This window comes from Sus scrofa, chromosome 1 (genome assembly GCF_054392235.1).
Source record: "Sus scrofa isolate SSC_HxYL_T2T_F1_AM1 chromosome 1, Sscrofa_HxYL_maternal_Yorkshire_Landrace_v2.0, whole genome shotgun sequence".
Lineage (NCBI taxonomy): Eukaryota > Metazoa > Chordata > Mammalia > Artiodactyla > Suidae > Sus > Sus scrofa.
In genome coordinates, this window is record NC_139383.1 from 9,375,956 (window position 1) to 9,401,621 (window position 25,666).

The 25,666-nt window shown below is 47.9% G+C and overlaps 1 protein-coding gene across 5 annotated transcripts in view; it reads right to left on the minus strand.

Moving 5' to 3' along the window:
- Positions 1-2,586: 2,586 nt before the first annotated feature.
- Positions 2,587-25,666, minus strand: part of ZDHHC14 (zinc finger DHHC-type palmitoyltransferase 14) — a 274,356-nt gene continuing 251,276 nt past the window's right edge. For 3 of the 5 annotated variants that reach the window (XM_021086478.2, XM_021086493.2, XM_021086470.2), the window contains exons 8-9: positions 24,142-24,244; positions 6,079-6,934 (exon numbers count right to left, since the gene is read on the minus strand). In XM_021086478.2, the coding sequence (XP_020942137.1) occupies positions 6,536-6,934; positions 24,142-24,244 (502 nt within the window). In that variant the 3' untranslated portion in view covers positions 6,079-6,535. Of the gene's footprint in view, positions 6,935-24,141; positions 24,245-25,666 lie in introns of all 5 variants that reach the window. The other 2 variants (XM_021086474.2, XM_021086517.2) reach the window with 2 other exon arrangements.

The window sequence follows — 25,666 nt, forward strand, 5'->3', positions numbered from 1 at the left end:
CGGCAGGACTTGGTCCCTCCCTGGATATGCAGAGTAAGGCGGAGTCAAAAGCCACTCGCGAGTTTTCAGCCTGGGACCCTACTGAAGCAACTAAAACAAGGGCTGGTTTGGGGCAAAGATGTTGAATTCAATTTTAGGCATTCTGGGTTTGCGCTGATGGACAGTAAATGGACACTGAGCCAATGACAGCACGACAGTCCCTGAAGCAGCTCATTTATAGGCACAGAAACTAGACTCAGAGCCTCTACCCCTGGCCCGGGGTGACCGAGCTGGTGGTAGGCAAGCTGGAGCCAGAATCACATCTGAAACCTTCTCCTGCCAGGCAGGAGCGAGCGCTCAGGGGAGGTGAGAGGGATCGTTTGGAATCCACAGCAGAGGGGACAGTAGAAGACGTGGGAGTGGTGAGGTCTCTGCAGGGGGTGGCAAAGGGCAAAGGGCAGAGGGCAAGGACCAAGCCTTGCCATGTGTCCTCCGTTAGGGGGCGGGAGAAGATGGCAGAGGGCAAGGAGATGCCAATGAGAACAAAGGCAGTCCAGTCGGGAGCCAAGGGGCGTGAGCACGTGAAGGAGCACAGAGGCCTGTGTGAGAGGGAAGCTGAGATGCCCCACTGTGCGCCTGCCATCCTGCAGCCCAGTCACTGCACCACAAGCAAGGGCCTCGGAGATGTTAGAGAACTCAGACCCAGGCCCCTGGGTTTGGCGACGGGAGACCCTGGAGAACCCATCTCAGAAGTGTGCGTGCAGGGAGGCTGGGGGTGAGGGACAAGGAAGAGGTTCTTGGGCTTTCTGTTTTTTAAATAGGAGATGATTTGGTGGCACAGCAAAAGCACAAATGGAAAGAGAGACATTGAAGATGTAAGAAAGAAGGGGCTGGATACTAGATGTCATGGAAGAGAGGGGGTCAAGCCTACTTTAGCAAGTAGGAGAGCAAAGTGGATGAAGACACAGCTGTTATGAGCTGGAGGGTCTCATGAGGAGGTGAGGTTATCTATTTGGATTATTTAGCAAATACTCATTTTTCCCTTCTTTCTTATCAACAGAACCCCAATATGATTTGGGGCAGCAATGTGCCCAGCTGAGACACATGTTTCTCAGCCTCTTTTGCAGCCAGGGGTGGTCATGTGACTCAACTTTGGCCATGGAGAAATGAAAGTGGGGTTTCTAGTAAAGTTCTTTAAAGGGCATGGTCTAATGCCTCATATACCTATTTTGCTCCTCCCCCTTTCTCCTCTTTCCTACCTGGAATATAGCTTTGATGGCTGGAGCTGCAGCAGAAATTCTGTGACCCTGAAGGGATCTTGAGGATGAAAACCAGTGCTAAGAATGGCAAAACAGAAAGAGAAAGAAGTCAGGACATTGATGACCTTGTGGGGCCACCACTCTGACCCTGGATTGCCTACCTCTGGACTTATTTGGCATGACAGGCAAGACACATTTGTGTCTAAACCATTGTTATTTGGGTGTTTTATTACTAGTAGCCAAACTCAATTCCTACCTGGCGAGGTTGGAGGCTGGTGTTTCTGTGTATTAGAAGGAATAACACAGAACAAGAGGATGGGGGGGGGGTTGGAGTTCTTCATTGCTCTAAAGTCTTTAGTGAATATAAAACGTTGAGCATCACAGCTGTGGGAAACCCATCTGGACAGCCATGATCGGAGACCCTATTATTGTCCAGATGGGTGTCTACACAAGTTCACTAGTGCAAGTTGAGCCTGCTCTCCTGCACACCTGCTGAATTAGGCAAGGTTTCCCTTATGAAGGCTGAAGTTTACATCTGATGTTGTTAGCAGTGTTTACAGAAGAAGGAAAATACTGCCTTAATTCTTCTCAGGTTTAAGGTCCATTCTGCCAACATGGATTAAAAGATGAAAGGCATTTAAATAAGGATAATTATCTTGGAAACCATGCAATGCTATGTGTTACGTTGTGTTCATCATTGTTTTAGAGCTTTGAATCCCCTAGAGTTTAGAATCCCTTTTTTCCCTTCCATGCCGAAATGCTTGACTATTGTGAAATATTAACCCATAAAGAACCCGAAAACATGTCCCTTTGGATACGGCATACAGCTTCTTGGTTTAACCATCCATCTTAACATGTCAAGGGCAACTAAGAGAGTTTTTCATTCCTATCTTCATTGGCAATACTAAGCATCTTTTAAAAAGTTCATAATCGCCGAGGGAAGAGTCTTCGCATTAGCACAAGAGGCTCACTTTCCAATCCATTCTGTCTATAATTCCTGGGGGTCATGAGCTTGAACAAATCAAATAATTCCAGTTGAGGCCATTTATCTAGTTTTGCGGCAGCTGCGATTTCAGTTGCTCCAGAAACAATCCAATCGCCAACTCCCAATTATTCTGAATGGCTGGGTTACTGTACAAACCACTTGTATTTCAAAATCCATCTTGACTGTATTATCAGGACCTCGTACAATGAGCAAGTAAACAGGATTTACTGATTTACAAAACTGTTAGCATTTTGGACATTTATTTGAAAGAAAACAACACTTCAGCTTATTTAATATTCAATGATAACTTATTCTAATAAGACAGAAAGAGAGACACATTCCAAGGGAAAAAATGAGAGGCAGTTTAGGTTTTTCATATGTTTTTTTAATGAGGTAACACAGAAAACAGCTCACAAGGCCATGTACACACCTCCAGGACAGGTGCAGGGTCGGGGGTGGGGTGGGGGGACCAGAAGGGTTAAGAATGCATTTGAGAGGCTCTTTCACTTGGACAAGAACGTGCTAGACTCTCACCACTCACAGGTACTTAATAAAAAGTGTAAACATCGATTTGAATTAGGCTCAGCTTCAAAACAGTTGTAAGGCATTAATCAGAAAAGTCTATTTAACATGTGTTCCCTTTATTCTCCTCCCTGATCAAGAACTAAATGGACTAAAGCGTGCGGCAGTCATGAAAGGCAACTAGCTTTGGAAATATTCCTTATGCTATTAGGCCAAGCCCCTGAGGCCTTTTACTTAACTCAAAACCCATAAGCCAAGGCCGAGAAGCTGGGTTCCTGGAGAGAAGGGCAAAGACGATAGTCTGTGGGCAGAGCACTGGGCAGAGCGGTTACAGTACAGAAAGGAGCTTGTGGGGTGGGGAGCTGGGAGCAGGTCATCCCGTCCGCACCCACCACAGGCTGCATCAGACACTCCAACAGCTGGGGTTTCAGCATTTCCCTGGAGATGCCATCACGAGCCACAGTGCCAAGGATACCCATTTTTCTTGCCGTTGAATCAGAAGGCCCAGGGCATGAAGCGCCAAGGGGATTTCAAAGCCACCGAAGGGGCCTGAGCCACTCAGGTTTCGGGAGGAACTTGGCTCATAATATGGGGTTTGCTTCTCACTTTGAACCCTGGGCAGCGTCCTAAACACAACAGGTAAAGATCACAGTGCATGCAGAGGGCTTGGGCAGAGCTCTGAAAAGCCCCTTCCTTTGTGCTGTTCTGGACCAGAACAGGTTTTTGGCATGTTGGTGGCCCAGGCTGAAGATGTGCCGTCATTCCCACAGGCTGAAATAATTAAAAAAGCTGGAATGAGCATTTTTCGAGTGAACACAGCACAAATGCTGGGCCGATTCCCCCCAGGCACAGAGTGACATGTCATCACGCCCTTTCAGATGCAGACTTTCGGCTGCCCTGATGCTCAACTAACATCCTTCCTGGGGACCAGAGTGTTCGGGCTAAACTGAGCCTTCAAGTGCCTGGAAACCTGCAGTCCCCCACACTCCTAGGAGAATGGAAGCAGATGAATTTTTAAACAACCAAATGAGTTGTATGTGTGCGTGTTCAATAATGGTCCAAGCTATAATAGCATGGTAAAATATTTATCCTATTTTTTATAGCTAGCATGCAATCAATCTGTAACACACCCCTAGACTTTAGAAAGATCAAGGTCTATTTAGCCACGACTAGATGGAACCACTCAATATTTAAATACAAAATCAGTTAATGAGAAATGCAGACCCATCACTGGTTAAGTCATTCTCCTGAGATCACCCCTCCACCCAAAGGGAAGAAGGCAGCTCCTAGAAGTACAATCATTCAACCCATAGACTCTCCATTCCTTGTCAAGCCATGGAGTAGAGGGTCAACCCCCCTCCGGTTTGGGGGTCTCAAGAGGTTAACTGTCTTAGCAAATTGGCCCGTTCAAGTTAATCTTTCTCTTGGACCCTGAATAGCCTTGACTGGTTTCACCAAAATCCCCAGTCCCCTCCTTGATACATGATGTTGCGCGCACACGGGGGCCGGAGTGGGATGGAGGATGGGTAATAAACACTAAGTACATATTCCTGATGCAAAGACAAATGAAGAAGGATCCTTGCTCCTCAGTTTTTTTCACAATGAGATGGGATGAGGGCTGGCCGTGGGAAACTGTGACTGTTGAATTAGAGAATGTGAGATAGAAGACCAGGGTCTGAGTCCTCCGGGGGAAGAAGCCGGGGATGGACCCGGCCACAAGGCAGCAGTGAGGCCTGAGCCAGCTCCTCTTGTGACCAGGCCCAGTTCTCTCCCAGAGTCTCCGGGAGCAGATGGAAGGAGGCAAAGAGCAGAGTGAATGTGGGAGGTGGTGGAAGGCACATGGTGAGGCTCTTGCTTTTTGCTCGCAGGCAGTGCGTGCAAGAACTCCTGTGTGTTGATAACCGTGAGCGCGAGTGTGTGTGGTTGTGTAAGGAGCAGCTCTGTCCCCTTTTGTATAAGATCCAAGTGGGTACAAGTACTTAGAAGGTCCAGAAAATCAAAAATGGCTGCACACAGTTCGCCTTTTTCCCATTTTCCGTGCGTATATACAGCATGAAACATAACGACGGTTCAAAGATGCCGCAATGCAAGACCTCCGCACTCGTTCTCAGTACAAAGGATTTTTTTTTTACCAAGGAAGAACTGGCCTTATTCTGAATAAGACTTGAAACTGTGCTTTCTAGTTCTTTTTTCCTTCCTGTTTCCTTTATAGAAAATGACAACTCTTTCTCAGGAGAAACACCCTTTTTCTGTAAATGCAAATGGTCCAGAGCTTCTGGCTTGGCATCAGCGCATCCTGCCTTTCACAGGGTGGGGAGGAGCGAGACCATGATTTTAAACTTGTGTAGGTCTGGCTGTTGGGCTTACCGTCTGGAGAGGACAGAAGCCAGCCGAGTCCCTGCAGCTGCCTTCCACGTGGCTGACTCCCCCCAGACAAAGCCAGTGAGCTCCCGCCTAGGTGGTACCCGGTCGTGAATGAAGTGGTGATTTGCTTAATCCCAATCTGAGGAGAGTCTGGGTAGGAATAACAAGCTATGTGATCTCTGCCTAAAATAAGCTGGTTTCTCCTCCTATTTTTTTCGGTACCTTTACTAGGACTTCAAGTTGCCCTTCTGATCTCGGGTGACACGTGGACATGACGCAGAGCAGAGACGATGCCCCACAGCCCAGCTTCTGCCTGACGCCCGCCCCCACAAACCAGCTGTAGATTCGCTGCTGCAGGCCAACCTGTAAATGGGGGCGAATTCCGCTAAGACTGCGAAAAACAACAACTAATGGAAAGCTGCTCTCTTGTCCAAGAAATCATCCCACAAAGACCCCACAATTCAAAGATGTGATTTTTTGGGACTGTTTGGGGACCATTCCTCGGTAGGGACGTTTGAATAAAACGGAACCCTGGGTGACAGTCGTGTCCCTCTACTGTTAAGGATAACGGCACACAGATCCAAAATAACAGAGGACGTCATTTTATTGGCTGCCCACAGGAATGTGTTCACACAAGGAGGTGAAGACTGCGGCGGGTGTGGTACAACAGGACACCTCGCTAACTACTAAGCAGAAGGTTAACTGACGTGCGGTAGGATAAGCCCAGCAGCCCTCCGCAGCTCCGGCGCCACCTACCCACGGAGAATGAAGCTGAAGAAGCTGGCGAGGGATGGCACTGTCCATTAGTCTTGGTTTGCTGCACTGTCTTCCAGGAAAACAGCACTTGAGAATTCACAAAATTAAAAAAGAAAGAAAGCAAGCAGCCGTTCCGCTATAATACCATCACCCCTGTGAACAGCCTGTAGCGCGGCATGCAAGTCCACATCTGGTCGTTTTTTTCCTTGGAGATTTTTTTTTCTTTTTTAAATTACAAATGGAATGGCATGTCTATTTCAATTATTAGTAGCATAACACTTAAGTGCAATCTCGGTCCGGCCACAAGTGTCACAAGCCTTCCGGGTGTCTGTCCTGGAGCGGCAAGGGGAACCTCCAGGCAGCCTCGTTTCCTCCTGGACTCGGCCCACGGCCCTGGAGGCTCCTCCCGCCCCAGCCCACCCTTCATACTCCAAACACCTGAAAATAGCTACGTCTCTATTTTCATGGCTACCAAAGCGTCAGGGTGGGGAAGGAAATTCAAAGGAAACCAAGTTGTCAGCCTTCGGGTCCTGCCCACCTCTGCCATCAGAGGGGGAGCCGATTTCTCTCCCAGTGGTCTCTGTGCCCCGGGAGCTGGAGACATCCCGGGAGTCCCAGTGGGGGCCCCATCCGCCGCTCCCGCTCTCTGCAGCCCCCAGGCCGGCCCGGGTCACACGGAGCTGAGCTTCACCAGGCCGCGCACGGAGTCCTCGTGCAGAGAGTCCTGGCTGGCCAGGCCCAGGACATGCACGGTGCGGCTGTGGGCCAGTGGGCTGCCCACCAGCATCCCGGGCGGTGAGGGGGCTTCCTCCGGGGTCAGGAACTGGTGACCCACATGCTCCTCTTTCAGGGGCAGTATGTCTGTGAGTGTGGCCTCAGCGGCGAGGTTGGGCATAGAGGAGGGCGGCGTGGGCTGCCCCAGTGTCAGGCTGGCACAGGGCGTGCCCAGGCCCGGCTTCCCGGGCAGGTGCAGCTCGTCGCTGGTGAGGCTGGGCTCGCTCTGCAGCAGGGGCGTGGCTGCGGCCTGCAAAACGAATTTGGTGCTCTGAATGCACTGGTCTTGGTCGCACTGGAGAGCAGGAGGGAGCCAGCAAAGAGGGGGCGAGAGGAGATGGCAGGGGGTGGGGAGGGAAGAGGGCACGGGGTGGGGGCAGGAGAGGAAAGGATGCGAGAGAAAGAAAGACCCGTTAGTGACACCTCAGTCAGACAGGACAGAGAGCACAGCAGCTCAGTTCCATTTGGTGACATCCAGCACATAACAAATACCAGCACCAGGCATCTGAATAGCTGCTCAAACTAATATTTGCCCACAGGTGCCCCAAGAGGACCTCGCAACTGCAGGCTTGATGCTCCCTGCCCCTGTTTGCAGATAGGACCTAATTTAAAAACAATGCCATTTGCAGCAACACAGATGGAACTAGGGACTCTCATACTAAGTGAAGTCAGAAAGAGGAAGACAAGTAGCACATGATATCACATATCTGGAATCTAATATACAGCACAGATGAAAGTATCTACAGAAAAGAAACAAACAGCCTGGACTTGGAGAACAGATTTGTGGTTGCCAAGGGGCAGGGAGTGGGAGGGACTGGGAGTTGGGGTTGGTAGATACAAACCATGGCGCTTGGAGTGGAGAAGCAATGCGATCCTGCTGTACAGCACAGAGAACTGTATCTAATCACTTGTGATGGAACACCATGGAGGATAATGTGAGAAAAAGAATGTGTGTATATACGTATAACTGGGTCACTTTGCTGTATAGCAGAAATTGACAGAACATGGTAAATCAACTATAATTTAAAAATTAAAAAAAAATCCTGTGGACAGAGGCGCAGGTCTTGCCACCTGTAGCTGTCTGAGGCCAATGCTGCTTCTATGCCGAAACCCATTTTTACCACCTTGTTTTAAAAATACAGGGGCCTGTACACCCATGTTCCCTGCAGCATTATTCACAATAGGCAAATGGCGGAAGCAAGGGTCCACACAAATGGATGCATAAACAAGGCATGCGCTATGCAGATGTGGAGTACTATGTAGCCCTAAAAAGGAAGGACATTCTGACACAAGCTACAGCAAGGGTGAACCCATGCTCAGTGAAATACGCCAAACCCATAAAGCCAAATACTATTTGGTTCCATTTATACGAGGCACCAGAGGAGTCAAACTCATGGGGAGGTGGCTGGGGAGTTACCCTTTAATACATGGAGCTTCACTCTGCAAGAAAAAAAGCATTCTGGAGATGAATGCAGTGAGGGTTGGATAATAATGGGAATGGACTCGGTGCCATTGAACTATATACTTTTAAAATGGTTAAAATGGTAAATTTTATCTCACATATATTGTGCCCCCCCACCCCCAATGCACAAAAGAAAAATACTGGAACAACAGAAGTCCTTGTTGTTCAGACTATTTGTAAAAGGCCTGGAATTTCTACCTGCTAAATTTTCATCAGCTTCAAGAACCATTAATTGAGCTTCTGTGGTTTTTTAATCTGTGAAAGAGAATGCCAACATTTTATAAAATAAATCCTTTTCTTCTAAGTGTTCTTAAATCTTAAATCTCCTGTCCTTTGTTTTACTTTATTTGCTGTGTAAATGAAACAGTAGAAATGCCTTTCTAAACGGTGTGGAGTGTGGGTCTCTGACACCTTTGAAACACTTGGCTTGAGCTACAGGCAAGATTCAGAGCAGCTAGAAGAGAGTTCCTGTGACTCGGAGATTGTGAGGCTGAGTCTGTGTGATGAAGTGTTCATTTTAGGAGCAGGTGTGGCTATTAGGGGAGCACATCCTGACTGGTCAAGCAATAAGCTAGGCGCTTCACTCCATTTCTGCAGAAGTTCTTAGAATAAGCATGTCTCCCCCTCTTTACAAATGCATCTCATATAGCTGGCTGGGCGGCTTGCTCAAGATCTTACAGATCAAGGTAGGGGATGATACGAGATTGGGGACTGCAAACCCCTTTTCACCACTGCATATCTGATACCTGGTAGGTGCTTAACAAATGTTGCTTATCTATTACCCCCCCACACTCTTTTTGGGAACTTTATAGAGTTACTACAAGACCAGTACTCACAGCCTTGTGATGGAGGGGCTTTGCCCTCTTCCTGCCCAGAGGCACACCTAGAACCGCCATCACTCACCCATCTCCAGGCACAGAAGCATCCCAAACCATGCAAAATGTAGGCTTCAGGGGAAAGAGAGTTTTCCCAAAGTCACATCTCTTTTACTGTCTTTGCTCCAGTGTGTGTGTCTTTCCTAACCTAATGGCTTTCTTTCCAAAATCTTGAGCCTCCATGAGGAAGTGGAAGAGACACAGCCTCTAAGAAATGTTCAGGTTTTAAAAGTTCAGAGACTTTGGTTCCAGGCAGCAGTTAAGCTTATGATGGAACCTTTTCTTTTTAAGAAAAGATCCTAGTGTTTCCATCATGGCGTCATTCCAGCCAAGGGAACTTCAAAACACTGAGAAGCTAGGAGGAGGATGAGAAAGGGTTGGGAGTGGGTGGAAGGCTGCTCAGATGAGACAAAAATGCCATTAAAAAGTGCCTGAAAGGGGCTGATTGTTAGGCATCGACGGTCATTTAAAGTCTGCATTTTCCCAACCACCACCGGAACCTTTCGCCCTAGCAGTACTCCTCCAATGGGCAACCTCGCAGTGGGCTCTGCTCCGGTGGGGAATTTCAGCTCAGCCAGGGACCCCTGCTGGGGTGGGGTGGGGACCAGAGCAGCGGGGCCTTCAGGGCTGCAGGCAGCTCTGGTCCGCTCCTGCTCTCCAGCGCTGTCAGCTCCGTTCAGCACATCGGCTTAGTCTTGACAGAGCAGAGGCGGAGAAGAGCAACCTTCCTCATTAAACATTCAGCTTCTGGAAACTATCCAGGGCTTTGGATATACTGTGCCTTGCAAAGAACATCGTATGAAAATCACCATTTAGTGTCCTGGCTGACGGCGACAGCCCCTCTTCCTGCAGCTCAGCACAGTCTCTGAGCCGCCCCTGCCTATGACCCCAGGGTTCAGACGCCACCGCTGCAGAGAGCTCCAGCTCTCTCTTCAGGCGCCTTCCAGATGGTGGAAGCCTGTTCTCAGCTCTTCTTCTGGGGCTTTCACTCCTCCTAATACCTCTGTGCACGCAGCACCCCAGTTCTGGGGAAAGATGAAACTGCAAATTAGAATTGCTTGTCTCTGCTGACTTGAAGAAAGCCTTTTTTTTTTTTTAATTGAAAATTGATTGCAAATTCTCTTCTAGGGATCAGCTCCAGCACTTCTGATGGGCTCTTCCAGACTCACAGAAAAAGAGGTTAGCAGTCAGAGCTGGAGGAGACTTTCAAGGTCAGGTGGCACAAGCAGAAGGGGAAGGGCGAGCCCCCCACTCTCTTAGCTCTTCCTCCCTCGGTCTCTCAGCAGCATCCTTTCCCCTTTCCTGGTCACGCCTCTGCAGCTGTGCCCCGTGGTACCCACCAGAACCTTCAGGGAGAACAGGGCTGCCAAGAGTGGCCTGTTAAGTTCCTTGGAGATCAGGTCCGTGGGGAGGGTAACATGGAGTTTGAGGTGCCTTCTGAGACTGTACCCTAAAGCATCCCTGTGCTGCATGGAAACAGCATCAGCTTAACTGGTTTTGCCTCCTTAAATAGGTTGTTGATGAATTAAACAAGTTACCGACAAAAATAGCACTGCACACGTGCAAGGCCTGAACTCTTGTCTCCAGGATGACCCCAGAGCCAAGAAACTTTGGTTTATGGAACTCAAAAAAGAGAAGTGCTGCCACTGGAGCCCTTTACGAAGCGAGAAGTCTTTCAATAAAGAAAACCTACCTGGCTTCCAGTGGCCCCAGTTGCTTAAATTGACTAACTCAAAACCAGCCAATCAGCTTCCAAGTTTCAAATTCCCCCGACCCCTTAAATTTCACCCCAAAAGCCCGGATGGAGTCCTGCTTCCTGTTTCCTTGAGAATGGACCCTGCAGTAGAGCCCTCTCTTTCCTCAAAAGCAGGTGCCATAGTCTTGGCTTCTCTGTGTGTTGGGCAGGCAGCCCTTGATAGGTAGGTCCAGTTCAGGGCCTTTGGCTTGCTGTTCTCCAAGGCCTTGCTTATTGTTTTGTTTTGCATATTGTTATCTTTTTCTTAAAGAGAGCTCCAAATTGCAGCACTCAGACCCCTCCAAACCTGGGTCCGCTCCTGCACACACCCCTTGGCACTTTCCTGCAGCCAAACCAACAGCACACTAAAACTGTAGCAAATCCGTGCCCAGGCTCACAGCAGGACCCCACTGAAAATGCTCTCCCGTTTCCCATGGGGAAAGCTTAAGGACTTAAATATGTGAAAGAAGGCATTTAGCCTAAGCCATTTAATCTTTAAAAACTCAAAAATGTCACCCACAAATCTTTTCCAAATGATTATTTTGAACGCTGACTTATATTATCTGACTTCAAGCGCCTCTTCTATAGGGATTTGCTTAAATACGTTAAAAGAGGACTGTGGAGTATGGCTGTGGATATGTCCCTTGTTTTGGGACTGTTTCATATTAATAATGAACCTACTCTGTCCGCATCCCCTCCCCCAGTTCACCCTGTGGCGAGACGTGTATCAGTGAGCACATCGCTGGGACCAGGAACCTCAGGGTCTTAATCCTGCTGCCACCCAGAACTTTGAAAACAGTTGCCCACATTCAAACTGATTTCTATTCAGAAGACCAAGCCCATCTGAGGGTGCTCAGGAACCAGGCTTTCTTCCACAGGATATGGTCTGTGTAAATGTCCTATTGTTTCATAACAGGACACGAAAATGGGTTCTAACCATGGAGCAGGCAAGGGTTCTACCCAGTGGAATCTGTAAGGCTCATGATATTAAATTTGCATGATTTTAACTTCTCAGAAGAAACCCAATGGCTGAGATTATCTGATTTAAAGAAAAGGCAGCCTTTCCCTCATCTTGCATGCTGCCAAAATTCCGAGGAGGACGGATGGATCAAACATCACAATCCCCATATGGGAACTTCGAGGATATTTTCAGGGTTATTGTGAAGACGACCCATGAAGAAAATGTCCTTACGCCTCTGCCTTTCTGCCTTTTGCTTCTAATTTTATGTGCTCGGGTCTTGTTGGTTTTCCTACTTTGTGTTCTCCCTCTCTGGCCTCGTCAGTTCTCTCCTCACTCCCTCTCACCCTGTCTTTCGTCAGCTTCCCTCCCACGCCTCCTTTCCCCCTCTTTCCTCTTCCTCCTCTCCTTTTCCTCCTGCCTCTCTCTTACTTTGACCTTTTTATGCCACCAACCCGCCCTCTGGGCTGTTCACTTGAGGACTCTTCTTTTCAACCAGTAGGGGGAGACCTTACTGCTCACTTTTTTCTCTCAGAGCTTGGTAGCAGGGCTTCCATGCCAGCAAGAAATTCAAGAAGCCTTGGGGTGTATATTTCAATGTATCTAACCAGTTATAGAATCTTAAGGAGAGGCAACCAAGCAGCTGGATATTAGACAGTGAAAATCCATCCCTTTGAAGAGGGAATTGAGAAACTCCGGTTTTCATGCCAAAACAACACTTCACAGGTTCATGTTTATCAAATATGAGGTTGAACCATAGGAAATGGCCCTTTTTTAGGCCAGAAATCATCCCAATGCTGACGACTGATAGAAAAGAACTGTGAATGCTTGTAGGGATGTCAATGGACAGGTCCTTCTGCTGGCAGCATAAAACGAATCCTGTCTGGAGTGCTGGAGCGTTTGCTGCGGTTGCAGTAAGTCAGAGACAGCTGGCTGATTTACTGCCCAAATGAAGCACTGGCATTTAACTTGCAGAGAAGTTTATGGTGTCACACGTTTGGATGTTACACACATTATCACTTAATGTTACAATTTAAAAATACCATAGAGATAAGTTATTTTTGTTTCTACAGATTTTCAAAGAAAATTGCTCATGTTGGAATGTATTTTATTTTCTCTAGCTGACTTCTTATCTGAAATAAACCTAGTGTACAGATTAAATGCGGCTAAAACCAAAGCTATGTGTTTTCTAGAGGGTCTTGTACACAAATAAGAATGAATGCAATGATTTACTCCTTTTGCCCCAGTTCTGTCAAAAGTGTTGGCACTGGGCATCAGTTATTTCTGTTTGGCTGTGAAGCTTGGTTCTGGGTTCTTACGAATGCTCATTTTCTATAATGAAAACACTATAAATTTCTAAAATCTACCTAAACTGTAGGTTAGGAGGAATGCTTCCTTTGTATTCTTTTGTTTTACATTATTGTTTATGTTTGTTCAAGTTATTTGTTCTATTATATTTGATTTTTTAGACTACGCAAAGCAATATCTGTGAAACTAATAAATAATGCGACTGCTAGGTTTAATCTTGTTTTGATATTGGATTAAGGGGATTTAAAATGAGGTTAAGTAAATATAGCAAATGTTTTTGGTTTTTTTTAAAATCCAGCAATTATGTACTATGTTACTATCTCTGTGTTCAGCATGTGATCCCAAAGGATCTTTGTAGCTATAAGTGCCAGATTTAAATAAACTATTACTCCAACGTTATACAGAACTTAAATTATCTGACAATCAAATGAGATATGTACACTAAAAACTGGACCATAACTGGATGTCATGACAGTGCATACACATATTGCCATGGAAAGAACGTCAACATAAGGTAATCATAAAACCAACAGCAGGGGAAAATAGGAATAATGAAAATAGGATCTTCAGTTGGCACTGGGGTTATGTGTATGTACTTCCAGCATGGCTCCTCAGAATTTCATAGGTGTTCATATGACAACAGCTGTACTGCGGTCACATGCACCATTTCAACGCTTTAGATGTCATTTCATTACTTTTCTAAAATTTCCTTCCTTGGAAACTGTAACAGAGGGAAGATCAGGTAGGTACTAAATATCCATCCCCATCGTCCAATTATGTGAGATGGTAAGTTAATAGCGAATTTTCCCATTTTTGAGAAAATAAGTAAGACCTCAGTGGGTACTTTGATGATGGCTATCTGTCAATGTTTACCTAATTTTTCTGTGCTGTAATATCAATGTTTATCTAAGACTTAAAGCCTTTACCTCTAATTTCTAAAATAATGCAATTTCCCTGGGAGCAATCTTCCTATCATTTGAGAAATGACTCTCTGATCTAGACTCTAAAATAATATCACAGACAAAAATCTGGCCCAAGATACATAGAATCGCTTTCTCTCCAGCCTTTCCTTCCTCTGCAAATGAACATGCCAAGTCTAGTGCTAAGTATAAAGTCTCCAACTGCTCCTCCTTCAATGTGAGCACTAGAAACACTTTTAGGTCAGAGGAATCATGTTCCATGGCTTATTCAGTATTTACTGTTGGTAGAGAAGGTAACAAAAATGTTTTTCTGGGGAATATGGCAATGTTGGCTGCAAAGAGTGCTCTAATCATAGAGACAAGGCTTCTATTCCCAAGAATGGTAGAAAACCTCTACTGAACTACTCCTTCTGTATACTGGGGGAATATGTATAGAAGTATATAAAACTGCCCAAAATATGTGAAACAAACCACTTCCAACAGTGCACAACAGACAATGCAAGGCTGCAATCCTGAGAGAAGGGAAACTCACAGGGTGAGCCCCACAGTCAACCAGCCCTTTCCTTGGGGGGAATTTCCTGACCATGATATAGGCTAGGGTCTGAACAATGCCAATAACTTCTACTGAGTACAGAAAGCAGAGATAAGAGGGTAAGGAAGCTTAAGTGGCTGAATCTGTATTAGCCATTAGCTGAAGTGCCTATTAAACAAGGATCAACACTCTTCAGGAGATAACAAAATCTAGTCTCTACTATATATTATCCAAAATGTAGTCAATTAAATATCAATAGATGTAAAAATAGATAGAAAAAAATGTAACCTAGCATTAAGAAAAAAAGTGGTGGACAGACACCAAAGCCAAGACAGCCCAGATATACTTAGCAGATAAAGACTTTAAGCAGATAAAGACTTAGCAGATAAGACTTTAAGCATTACAATAATGTTCAAATATTATAGAAAAATATAGCTGCAATACGTAAATAGATGGGGAATCTCAGTAGAGAACTAAAACTCAGCAGAGAAATTAAAAGAACCAAATGAAAATTCCAAAACTAAAAAATGTAACAATCAAAGTGAAAAACTCTCTGGATGAGCTTAACAGTATACTGGAGAAGGCAGAAGAAAAAGTGAACATGAAGACAGATCAAAAGAAATGATCCACTTTGAAGAACTGAGAGAGAAAGTTTAAAGAAAAATGTACAGTCTCAGGGACTTATCCTCTGGGGCAATATCAAATGGTTTAACACATGAGTAACAGGAGTTCTGGGAAAAGAGAAAATTAGATGAAGCAAAAAAAAGAAAAAAGAAAAAAAAAAGATATAATGGCCAAAATGCCCCAATTTGATGGAAAAAAAAAATGATAACTTTCAGATCCAAGAAACTGAATCAATTCTGAGCAGTTTAATGGTAGAGGTCACCTTTGGATTTGGTCAATAAGTCACTTGAGTACTGATGTTTCCACCTGGACAAACCTTTAACCCTAAAGTGCTATAGAATGGTTTGGGCCTAGGGGAGCAATTGAAGAGAAAAAAAAGAGTTAACTCATCATTAGTTAACACTTTTATATTTGTAACCTAGCAGAAAACTGAAGCTTCATAGATATCTGCTTGGTCCTGTTGCAGGTTAGGTCATGGAGAGGTTATTTTCAGTTCCACAGCCTGGTTCTGTGACCCACCATGGCAAATCAATCATCTTTCTGCACAGAAGGCCCAGGTGGTGTGACTTCCTCAGCCTGGGCGGAGCCTGCATGCCACTCTACTCCCTAAGAAGACCTTCCCACCAGGCTAAGAAAAGCACTTTCCTTAGAGTCAGACTGCCGAGGACAAAATCTCCGCTCAGTCACTGGTTAGCTTTGTCGCAAACTTAGCATCCCTGAATCTCAGTCTCCTCAATGGTGCAATTAGAATACCCACATCAGGTGATTTTATGAGGATTAAATGAGATAATGATGTAGCCCAGGGCCTGGCATGTGGTGGTCAATCTCTCTCTCTCTCCCTCTCTCATTTAACTGACACTTACTGAAACCAACACTTACTGAATTAGTCGAGATAACGGGGATATAGTGCTGAACAAATAGCATCAAACACTCAGTTATTATTATTATTATTGCCTGAAATGCTTTTAATAGAGAGTAAAGTATTTCACTCACAACTAAAATTCATATATCCATGGAATTTGGCTTAAATTTCCTTTAAGGCATAGGTGAGTCCTACCAGATCTTTTCCTAAGAGTCAGTTTTGATAGGGAGACAGGGTGAGGCTAATGGGTTGTGAAGACTGAAAGCACTTGGGTAAAAGTCACCCTACACACGGTCAGTGTTCACAGCCAGGGCACAGCAAAGGGTATGGTTGAGAGCACACAGACTGTGCGGTCAAACTGTGAAGACTGAATTGGGCAGATTTGCTAAAGTTCTCTGTGGCTCTGTCTTTGTTTTTGTCTTGGCTGTGCCCACGGCATACAGAGGTTCCAAGGCCAGGGGTTCAAACCCTCATCATAGCTGCAGCCTCAGCCACAGCAGTAGCAACCTCACAGGTTTCTGGGGAATTCTTATGAAGAGAGAAAAACCCAACCTACAAATCCTTTCTAAAATGTAATGAAATTTTAATGAAAGCTAAATTTAACAATTAATGAAGTTGACTTATTCATGCGTCTTATAGACATTAAACATGAATTAATTTTGATTTTGCTGTTTTCTTCTCATGTTTCAGAGCTTACATTTTTTTTAAGTCTTATATTTTTTCATAGTTTCCCAGAACAGCACCCAAGCTCTTTGCCTACGGTGTCGAGTGGGTAAAATGACCATGTCCCCTGTCCTTTGGCCATGGGTTAATTTGATCCTATTACTTCACTAAGCCACACGGCTATGTCACTGCACCGAAGAGACTTCCTCCCTTCTACTTCCCAGTTCCGCATTCAGGGTAGCGCCTTTTGCAGATGTGACAATATTGGAGGAAGGAAGGAATGAGGAAAGGAACGTAGAAACAAACTAGGATTTGTTCAGGACTTCCCTTGAGCAAGTCCCTGTGAGGGGACTATTCACAAACCTTCTACTGAACGTTTCACCAGCCCGACTCCGTGCCAGACCCTTTGTTATGAAGTGGTGAAGGAAGGGATCTGAACACCATTACCTGCTTCTGGATTATTTTGCAGTTGAGGCCCTTGAAGCTCTTTGGATTAAGTGACTTGGGAGATCATACAGCCTCGCGTCAGAGCTGGCCCAGGCACTCTGACCCCACATCCTGCGCCCTCTGCCTTTCCCTGCTATGTTCAGTTCTTATATCTGTCCATTTGCAAAGCTTTTCCTTCCATTATCTTTAAGAATTCCCTTATTCTATTATCCTCACTAGGATCCAATTTGACCAAGAAACTTGATTTGACCTGGTGGGGGCAGAACTGGCAGGGGTAGATGGAGAGAAAATTAGCAAAAGCTCATAAATGCTGATTTCAAAGAAGAATCTTCCAGCATGTGAGATGAAATCGGATTAATATCTCAGATGACAAACATAAGCAGGTCTTATTGTTTTTTTTTTTTAAATGACAGATGGACTGATACTTCTACAATAACTAATAAAACTGATGCTCATCTCTCCTATTTCAAAGTGAATTTCTACCAACCATGTCATTCCTTTCTAAGTGTGCGGAGATTTCTATATAGCTTCTTACAGGGCACTTCCCATATGCCCAGGAGTCCAAGGGTACCCCAATTCCACATACTTAAATCAGCGTCTCCCTCCAGGCACCTCTTTTTGCATTTCCTCTTGCTTGGTGATTTGTATGGTCATCTTGTCACCAAGCCGAAAGGCAGGAGGCATTCCTGCCCCCACCCCACCCCCACCCCCGCCCCCGGCTTCCACATGGTCTCCAAGTCTTGGACTGTGGTTGCCTCGTTTTTGAGCCCATGTCTGCCATTCTGGCCAGCCCCTCTGTCACCAGGCCTGCTGTGAGTGCCTTCAGCTGCTCTTCCCGCCTCCACGCCTGCATGCCTCTCTCCACGCCCACGCCGCCTCCTGAGCCTCCTCCACTGCTGCCAGCCTCATTCACCCCGAAGGAAATCAGGTGGCCTGACTCATCCATCTGAGCCTCTGCAATGGCTCATGTCATGTACGGGGCAAAATCCACGCTGGTTATAAAGCACCCAAAGCCCTTCATGGGCTTCCTCTCCTTCCTTAGTTCCTCCAGTGCCTGCTGTGCAAGTGACACTCCAGTGACAGTTCTCACTCTTGCACAGGCATCCAGTTTCACCCCTACCCCCACCCTCACAGGCACACCTGCGTTTGCTCTGCTGGAAGAGCCCTTCCACCTTTGGGTGGCTAATTCACTGTAACTTAAATATTCTAATACTTAGCTCAGACGGCTCTCCTCCAGGAAGCTTTGCCTGAAACCTGAGTACACCTTTTTGGAGTTCCTACAGCCCCCGGCCTTGCACATCCTAGAACATTCTGTAGGAATCCTCCACACACCTCGGTCTCTGAATAGATCATGTCTTAGTTGAGCCAAATGGCTCTAAGGTTTTTCAAGATCAAAGAAACTTTCTTTGTGTCAAAGCAAAATACAGCTCAAAAATCACCTTTTCATCCAAAATTTTGGAGATTGCAAAAGAATTTGGAGACCACGGTAACAGTTGCCAAAGCTGCTGATGGTTAAAATCGTTTGTGGGACCAATGTGGGGGGCCCCAGCCAGGGATTTGGGCTTAAGTGGGCTCAGGACATCAGTACTGTGATTCTAATGTGCATTCAAGGCCAAGGCCCACTGGATGGGAGTGAACTCAGCTCCCAGATAGAAGGGCCAGATCGGAGGACGTTCAGCTGACACCAACTTGAAGCCTTTTAAAATTGAAATACGGCATGTAGTGGAAAGCACTCAGGCCTTAAATCCCGAATTGTGTGACTCGTTGTCTTAAAACCTCAGCTCCATCCTTTGGAAAATGGGGATCTCTTGCAGGTTGTTGTGGGGATTAGCTGAGATGACCCTTGTACTAAGAGCATCAAGACTACCAACACTCTGCCAACTGCACGGCGTGACAGACGCCAGCAGAGATCCACTTGACCACAGGACAATTCTACATTAAATGAGCTGGTCCCGTGATTAGAACTGCCTGAAAATCACCTTGTGATTGTGACAAATTCAGTATGAAAGGATTTGTGCATTTGTTTTCACATCTGTCCAACTGGGGTTGGAATGCAAGAACTTTTTTTTTATTGTTGTGATCTCAAACAATATGTAAAGAGTGATATCAATCAATCAATCAGGAGGGAGATGGTGGACTGCTTGGCAAAGCACAGAGCAACTGCTCTTAGAGGTGACGCAGGCTTTCAAAGAAGCAGAGGTGGATGGCCCAGGTGTCTACTGCTGCATCAGAGACTAGAAAACCAGAAAGGTTTGGGGTTCCTTCTGGCCAGACACGGCTGATCATGATGTGCTGGCTTATTTGGTCTTGGTTGAGACGTCTATAAAGGGCAGCCTAAGCAAGTCAAAGGAAAGGAATATGACAAGGGATCAGTTGCATTGTCAGATTTGAAGTATTTTGGTCCATTTCTCCCATGTTAACAATTTTTGGAAACGGCTTGGCAAGTGTATTTCTCTTGGCCTTAACATTCTCAAAAGCAGAGAGGGCAAAGCAGATAGTGCTGGACCCGAAGTCCACTCTGGAGGTCGCTGTGCCAGGGGCTCCTCGCTAGCTCAGTGAGGGAGTTACCCGAACTCCGGAGAACTTAGAAAAGCATCAACACCCACTCCCCGCTTCTGGGCTGTGTCCTTCACTCTCACCAGGCCTCTGGCTCCTTCCCTTTCCCTTCACTGTCACACAACACTCTAATTTTCTTTTTCTTTCTTTCTTTTTTTTTACTTTTTCAGTCTTTAAGTCTTCCTCCTTCCATCTATTTTCATAATAAAACAAAACCGACAGAAGAGACAATGACAAAAATTAGATAACCTAGTGAAAGGAATGAATTCCTACAAAGGTACACACTACTGAAGCTGACTTGAGAAGAAATAGAAAATCTGGAACAGGCTTGTAAGCAGCAGTGAGTGAATCAATAATCAAAAAACTACCCACAGAGAACAGCTCAGAACCAGATGGCCTCGCTGGTGAATTCCATCAAATCTTCCAAGAAAAATGAACCCCAATTCTTCACAAACTTTTCCAAACAGTGGAAGAGGCATTCCTCAACTCACCCTCCAGACCAGTACTGCTCCGGTATCAACTCCAGACAAAGACATCTGATCTTTTGTGAGTAGTCATAAAAATCCTCAACAAAATACTAGAAAGCCAAATTCAACAACGAAGGAAAATGGTTATATGCCATGAACAAGTGGAGTTTTTCCTAGAAAGGCAAGAACTATGAGACAAATGAGAAAACTAATGCACAAGCCTACGTTGGAGGGGGGTTTTCCTGTGAAGTGTAGACAGATCCTAGACCCCAGCGCTGCGCTGGGTGCTGGGTTCCTGTCTCAGGGTGTTGGGCAGGGCAGGGCGGGGGAAGAGGAAGACACGAGGGTCACGGTGTTCGCCCCCTTCCAGGGGAGGAAGGGGCGCTCACCCGGGTTTGGGGACTGGAAGTTGTTCTCTGCTCCTCTGCCTGATGTGTTGAGCTGCAAAGAGCAGATACTCACAAACAGCTTAGGTTCACATTAGTCCCAGCTCTTCCTTTGCAGATGAGGCAAACTGAGGACCCCAGCGGCAGAGTGACTTGCTAATAGGTAACTGGTGGGACCCAGGACTGGGGTTCTTGCCAGTTGCTCAGAGGGGATACACCGACCTGGCGGATCTTGCCGTGGATACTGAGGAGAGGATGATGATAACGATAGTGATAATTATAGTTAATGCGGTGCTGACCTTGTGCCAGGCAAGATGCTCAGTGCTTTACACGCATTAACTCACCTAATCCTTGTAGACAAGGTACAGATACCAATACTCCCGTGTCACAGCTGAAAATACTGAGGCCGAGAGAGGTTAAGCGACTTGTCAACATCACTCATCTGGGAAGGGTGGCAGTCTGGCTCTTTGCACAATTAATCCCCACCCCCTCTTTAAGAGGGAGCAAGGCAGGCCACTTGAAAGCCTGGGGGCTGAATCCCCGTGTGGAAGGAGGTCTCCACAAACAAGCCTTTCTTCACTGCTGGGACATGCTGGTCCAGGGACCCATCTCTAAGACCCTAGGATTCTTAGCTTTTGTCTCTGACAGGGACATGGCAGGCCGTGGTATCCATTGATGCAGCTTTCTTTACTCTGGGGGCGGGGGAGGTCCACGGGCTTCAGACTCTGATCCTGAAATTGTCTGCAAAATGTCATGGATCTGAGCTTAAGAGGACACAGATGCCATGTGACGGCTGAAGTGTTACTATGCAGAGGCTCCTGGGGCAGACCTGTGCCTTGGTCATGTGTTTTAAGTCCCACCATGCTTTCAGTGTCTTTTCCTAGAAGCTTTGCCAAAAAAATCTGTGCGTGCAGAACAAAGGAATGAATGAAGCTCATGAACCCTTTGCGGGTGGTGGTGGTGCTGTGGGGGTGTGGCTTCCACTTCCACTCAGGTGCACACAACAGATAGGGCACGGAGTCTGAGTGCCCTGGCAGCCTTGGCAAGTCACCTGGGGTCCTAGGTTCTCCTCCAACCCCATCCTGCCTCAGGGCACCAGGCTTCCTTGGTCAGGTCTGAAAGAAGCTCCCTTGGTCAGGGCTCTTCCCCAGTGTGCTGACACAACTGGCACCTCAGGGCACGTGGCTGCGCATGCAGCTCTCGTCCCCACTGCCACACTGTGGCTCACCCCAGATACGGGGAGAAGAGGAGGGCAAGGAGTCTTGGATTGCTGAGTATCCTCAAGCTTCCTGACATACGGCTGATGCCAGAGGTGAACGGACGCCTCAAAGAGAATCCGCACATTGAAGAGAACTGAAGGGGTTAGTGATGCGGACTGCTTCACCGCGACAAGCTTTCTTCTTAACCTCTCAAGTGTCCTCTTCAAACAATGCTGTGGCATCATGGGCCAGTGGCTTCAGGGTCATTGATTACCTGGGAGGTGGCCTTCCCAGGGCAACAGGCGATTGCACCCTAGCTATTTCTGCCACACAGCTCTCACGGGGTGTGCCCTTAGCTGGAATCATGGCACTAGACTGACTGGACTCTGGAGGGCACGACAGCAGTTTGCTGAATCTGATGAATGGTGTGGAGTGAAACAACCTCCCCACTTCCTTCGTTAAACCCTGCCCTCCCTGGCTCTCAGAGAGGCACACAGTAGGTGGTCAATCAATGTTTGTTGAATGAATGAACGATGCCCCCATCCCATCTTGAACTAAAGTGGCTTAATGGTGTCAACACCTTGAAGATAGTCTTTGTGTATCTTTCAAACCTAGAAAAGTGCCAAGCTTGGTGTAAGGTGTACTAGGGCAGTCACGGGCTAAAGTTGACAGAAGGCCACTGGTTTTGACAAGGACAAGTGTCACCAGGGTCTCTTCTTGTGAAGGTTCATAACACTTCCTTTACGTATCTGCTTATGTCCTGTGTGCACACAGCTGACTCAGAGGGGGAGGGACTGCACCCTACAGGCCCTGCATCTCCAACACCGAGCCGAGGCCTTGACACCCAGTAGGGACATGGGAGCAGCTGTGAATGAGCAGGAGGAAAGGGACTCTGCGTGTGAGATGCACACACACATCAGAGGAGTGGGTAACGGACACCGTGGTCAGGAGTCTGGTTCCTTCTGGTTCTGTCCTTGCAGGACACTTGTGCGCCTGCAAACAGCTGACAAGTCCTCTGAGCACAGATATGCTCGTCTTTGGCGCCTGTGCAGTGTGCGAGGCGGGCCTGGGTGTTCGTCCTCAGGCGGGCTCTGGGGCCACGAGTCAGCGGCCCTGCGCCTCTGGGTAGACGGTCAACCTCTCCTAGCTTTAAAAACAAAAGTGGGAGACAAGCGGGCCCACTGCCCACAGTTGGTTGGGGCTAGACGAGAAGCTGAGCCTCAAGGGCTCTGAACACAGCTGATGCTCCGTGATGCCATCAATACCTCTCCTGCGGGCCCGTCCCCTGACTCTCTCGCTGTCCTGATTTTCCTTCTCTGAAAAGTAAGGGGGGACGGCGACCCTTAAAGTTCACTTGTGTGGGGAGTGTGGACAGAAAGAGAGGTCCCGAGGTCATTTAAGGAGTGGCAAGGACTCTGATGTAGGCATACTTTCTTTCCAAGAAGACGAATTATTCGCAAAGCAAAACACAAACGAGACACCACTACTAACCCACAGACACCAAAAAGCTTCCACTTGGGGGCTGCGGCCCGGCTCCCATGCTGTGGCAACAGCCCAGGGCCACTGGGATTAAGCTCCCTCAGTCCCCAGCGACTGCAGACAGAGCTTTGGGACTGCTGGCTTTTGCTCTGCACTTGTTTATTCACAGAAAGAGCACACCCAAGAGGCCGACACTCCCCTGGTTTTTACCCCAAGAGGCAAGTCTGACCTGTTGGTCAAGGAAATTCTGCTGTGGATGCTTCAGGCCTGCAGAGAGCAAACAGCGAAACAGCGCTGGGGGCCACGAGACTGGGTCCCTTTCAGAAACACTTTCCTGTTGTTTGTTCCCAATAGAGAGTGGCCACTGCCTGACAGACACCTGAGCAAAATGTGAAGGCACTGGTGTGAGTCTGAAGGCACAGGGCTGGGCCGGGCCTCGAGGTCAGGTGGCCTTGCAAAGATCCGCCCCTGCCCTGCGTCCCCCACGTGCAGAGTGAAGGCAAAGCCACACCCGCAGAGACGCACCACCCGGAGCCTCTAGGGAGAGGCCCCCGGCCAGGTTTTACTGTCGCTGAAGAACACGTGGGCTGATTACACACTCAGGTGTGCACGGGGCTCTACGGTTTGGGCCGAAAGTGGGGCACTGGCAGCCAAGTCCACTGCACTTAAAGGAGGCGTGGGGGAGATGGGACAGAGCAGGGCAAAGGGACGCCAAGGGACACGGGGACTCTCTAGACAGACAGCTCAGCTCCAGGAAGCTCTGCCTCACCCCAGACAGCGCCCTGGTTCTGTGCGCAGGAGTTTCCCAGTGCAAGCTGTTTCTGGAAGAGATGCTGCGTGTACCCCTCAACACAGCCCCAAAGAAGCCGACCACAGGGTCCCCTGGTGGACACTGCCTTAACTTAATGCTTCCTTTCCCTCCCTGAGCCTCTGTCATGGGTGTCCTGGGAAGTTTCCAGGTGACTGATTGTTACTGGTTAGTGAACGGAGATGCGGGAGAAAAGCCTTTGCAGGGAGCTGTGGTCCTACCATGTCGCTCTGGGACTGTGTGGCCCCGTACGCTGCCATCCCGTTGGAGGGCGCGGCCGGCTGCGGTGTGTCAGGCTGGATGTACCCTCTTCTGTCAATGAGGCTATGAGAGAAAACAGAACAGCACAGGAGGCAGAGTGAATAAAAAGCCAAAACGCCACCAACACTCTTAATTTCCATCTCAGGGGTCCCCCTTTCTGTGACAGGCCCCCCAGGCCCCTCGGAACACACCTCTGCTCACCTTCACCTGCGGTCAGGCTTCAAAATCTGTCCCTTTTGCCAGGAGCATCTGTTCCCTCCCTGCCACCTGCTGCAGCCCCACCCTCCGCCCCACCCTGAGGACCAGGGCACCCCTCCCACCTGCACAGCCTCCATCACCGACCTCGGAGCCCGGACCCCTGACCCCTGAACTTAGCCTGCAGGCCTCACACAACCTTCCTCTCCAGCCTCAAATCCACATCATTTTTTTTGTTTTTTTTTTTTGTCTTTTTAGGGCCGCACCTGCTGCATATGGAAGTTCCCAGGCTAGGGGATGAGTCAGAGCTGCAGCTGTCAGCCTACACCATAGCCACAGCAACATGGGATTGGAGCCGTGTCTGTAACCTACACCACAGCTCATGGCAATGCAGGATCCTTAACCCACTGAGCGGGGCCAGGGATGGAACCTGCATCATCATGGAAACTAACCAGGTTCTTTACCTGATGAGCCACAACAGGAACTCCTCAAACTCACATCTGATTTTGCACACATGGCCTTTGCAGCCTCACCCCTTCACCAAGTGTGTCTGAGCACTGGCTGTGAGCAGCGCACTGCCCGGGAACAGAAGCACGCACCCAGGAGCGCTCCTGGCATGGCCGGCTCCGCATTTTGGGTCCAGCTCTGGGTTTTAACTGCCCTCACGCTCCTCATCCCTTCCCCACACTGTCCATTCTTTGAGCCCCAGCTCCTGCTCTAGGCCTTGTGCAGCATCTTCCCTCCGGCTTTGCTTAGCCCTGCCTGGGATCCCTTGACGGCACAGGTCACAGTTCATCTGGTGTCAAGGCTTGGCACTGCTGGGTGCAAATGCTTGTTGACTGAATAAACGACAACAGGCCTGAGGTCTTCCACAGACGGGCTTTAGAATAACAAACCAGAGCAATGCTTCTCGCCTTTACTTGACGGCACAGAGGCCCTGGAGGAAGGTGAGGTCAAAGCTCACTTTCTCCTCTCAGAGTGAAGACTCCTTGCTGCCCTGGGTCTAAGGGCAGAACCGCGAAGGCCACGGGAGGATTGGCTGGGAAGGTCGGGTCCTGCGGTGGCCGCCCGTGTCGGGGGCTGGCCACGCTCCCTGCAGCCTCTGCAGAGGCCCCAGGCACATCCTCCAGCCCACTCGCTCCCGGTCCTGGGGGAGGAGGTGCTGAAGCCGCTCCGCAGTCAGGCCGACTTTCAGAAGACAGGGGTCAGCATCACAGCTACCACCAGGGGTCTTCAAGTGACAGGCCAAGAAGCCATTCAAAAATACTTGTGGGAGTTCCCGTCGTGGCG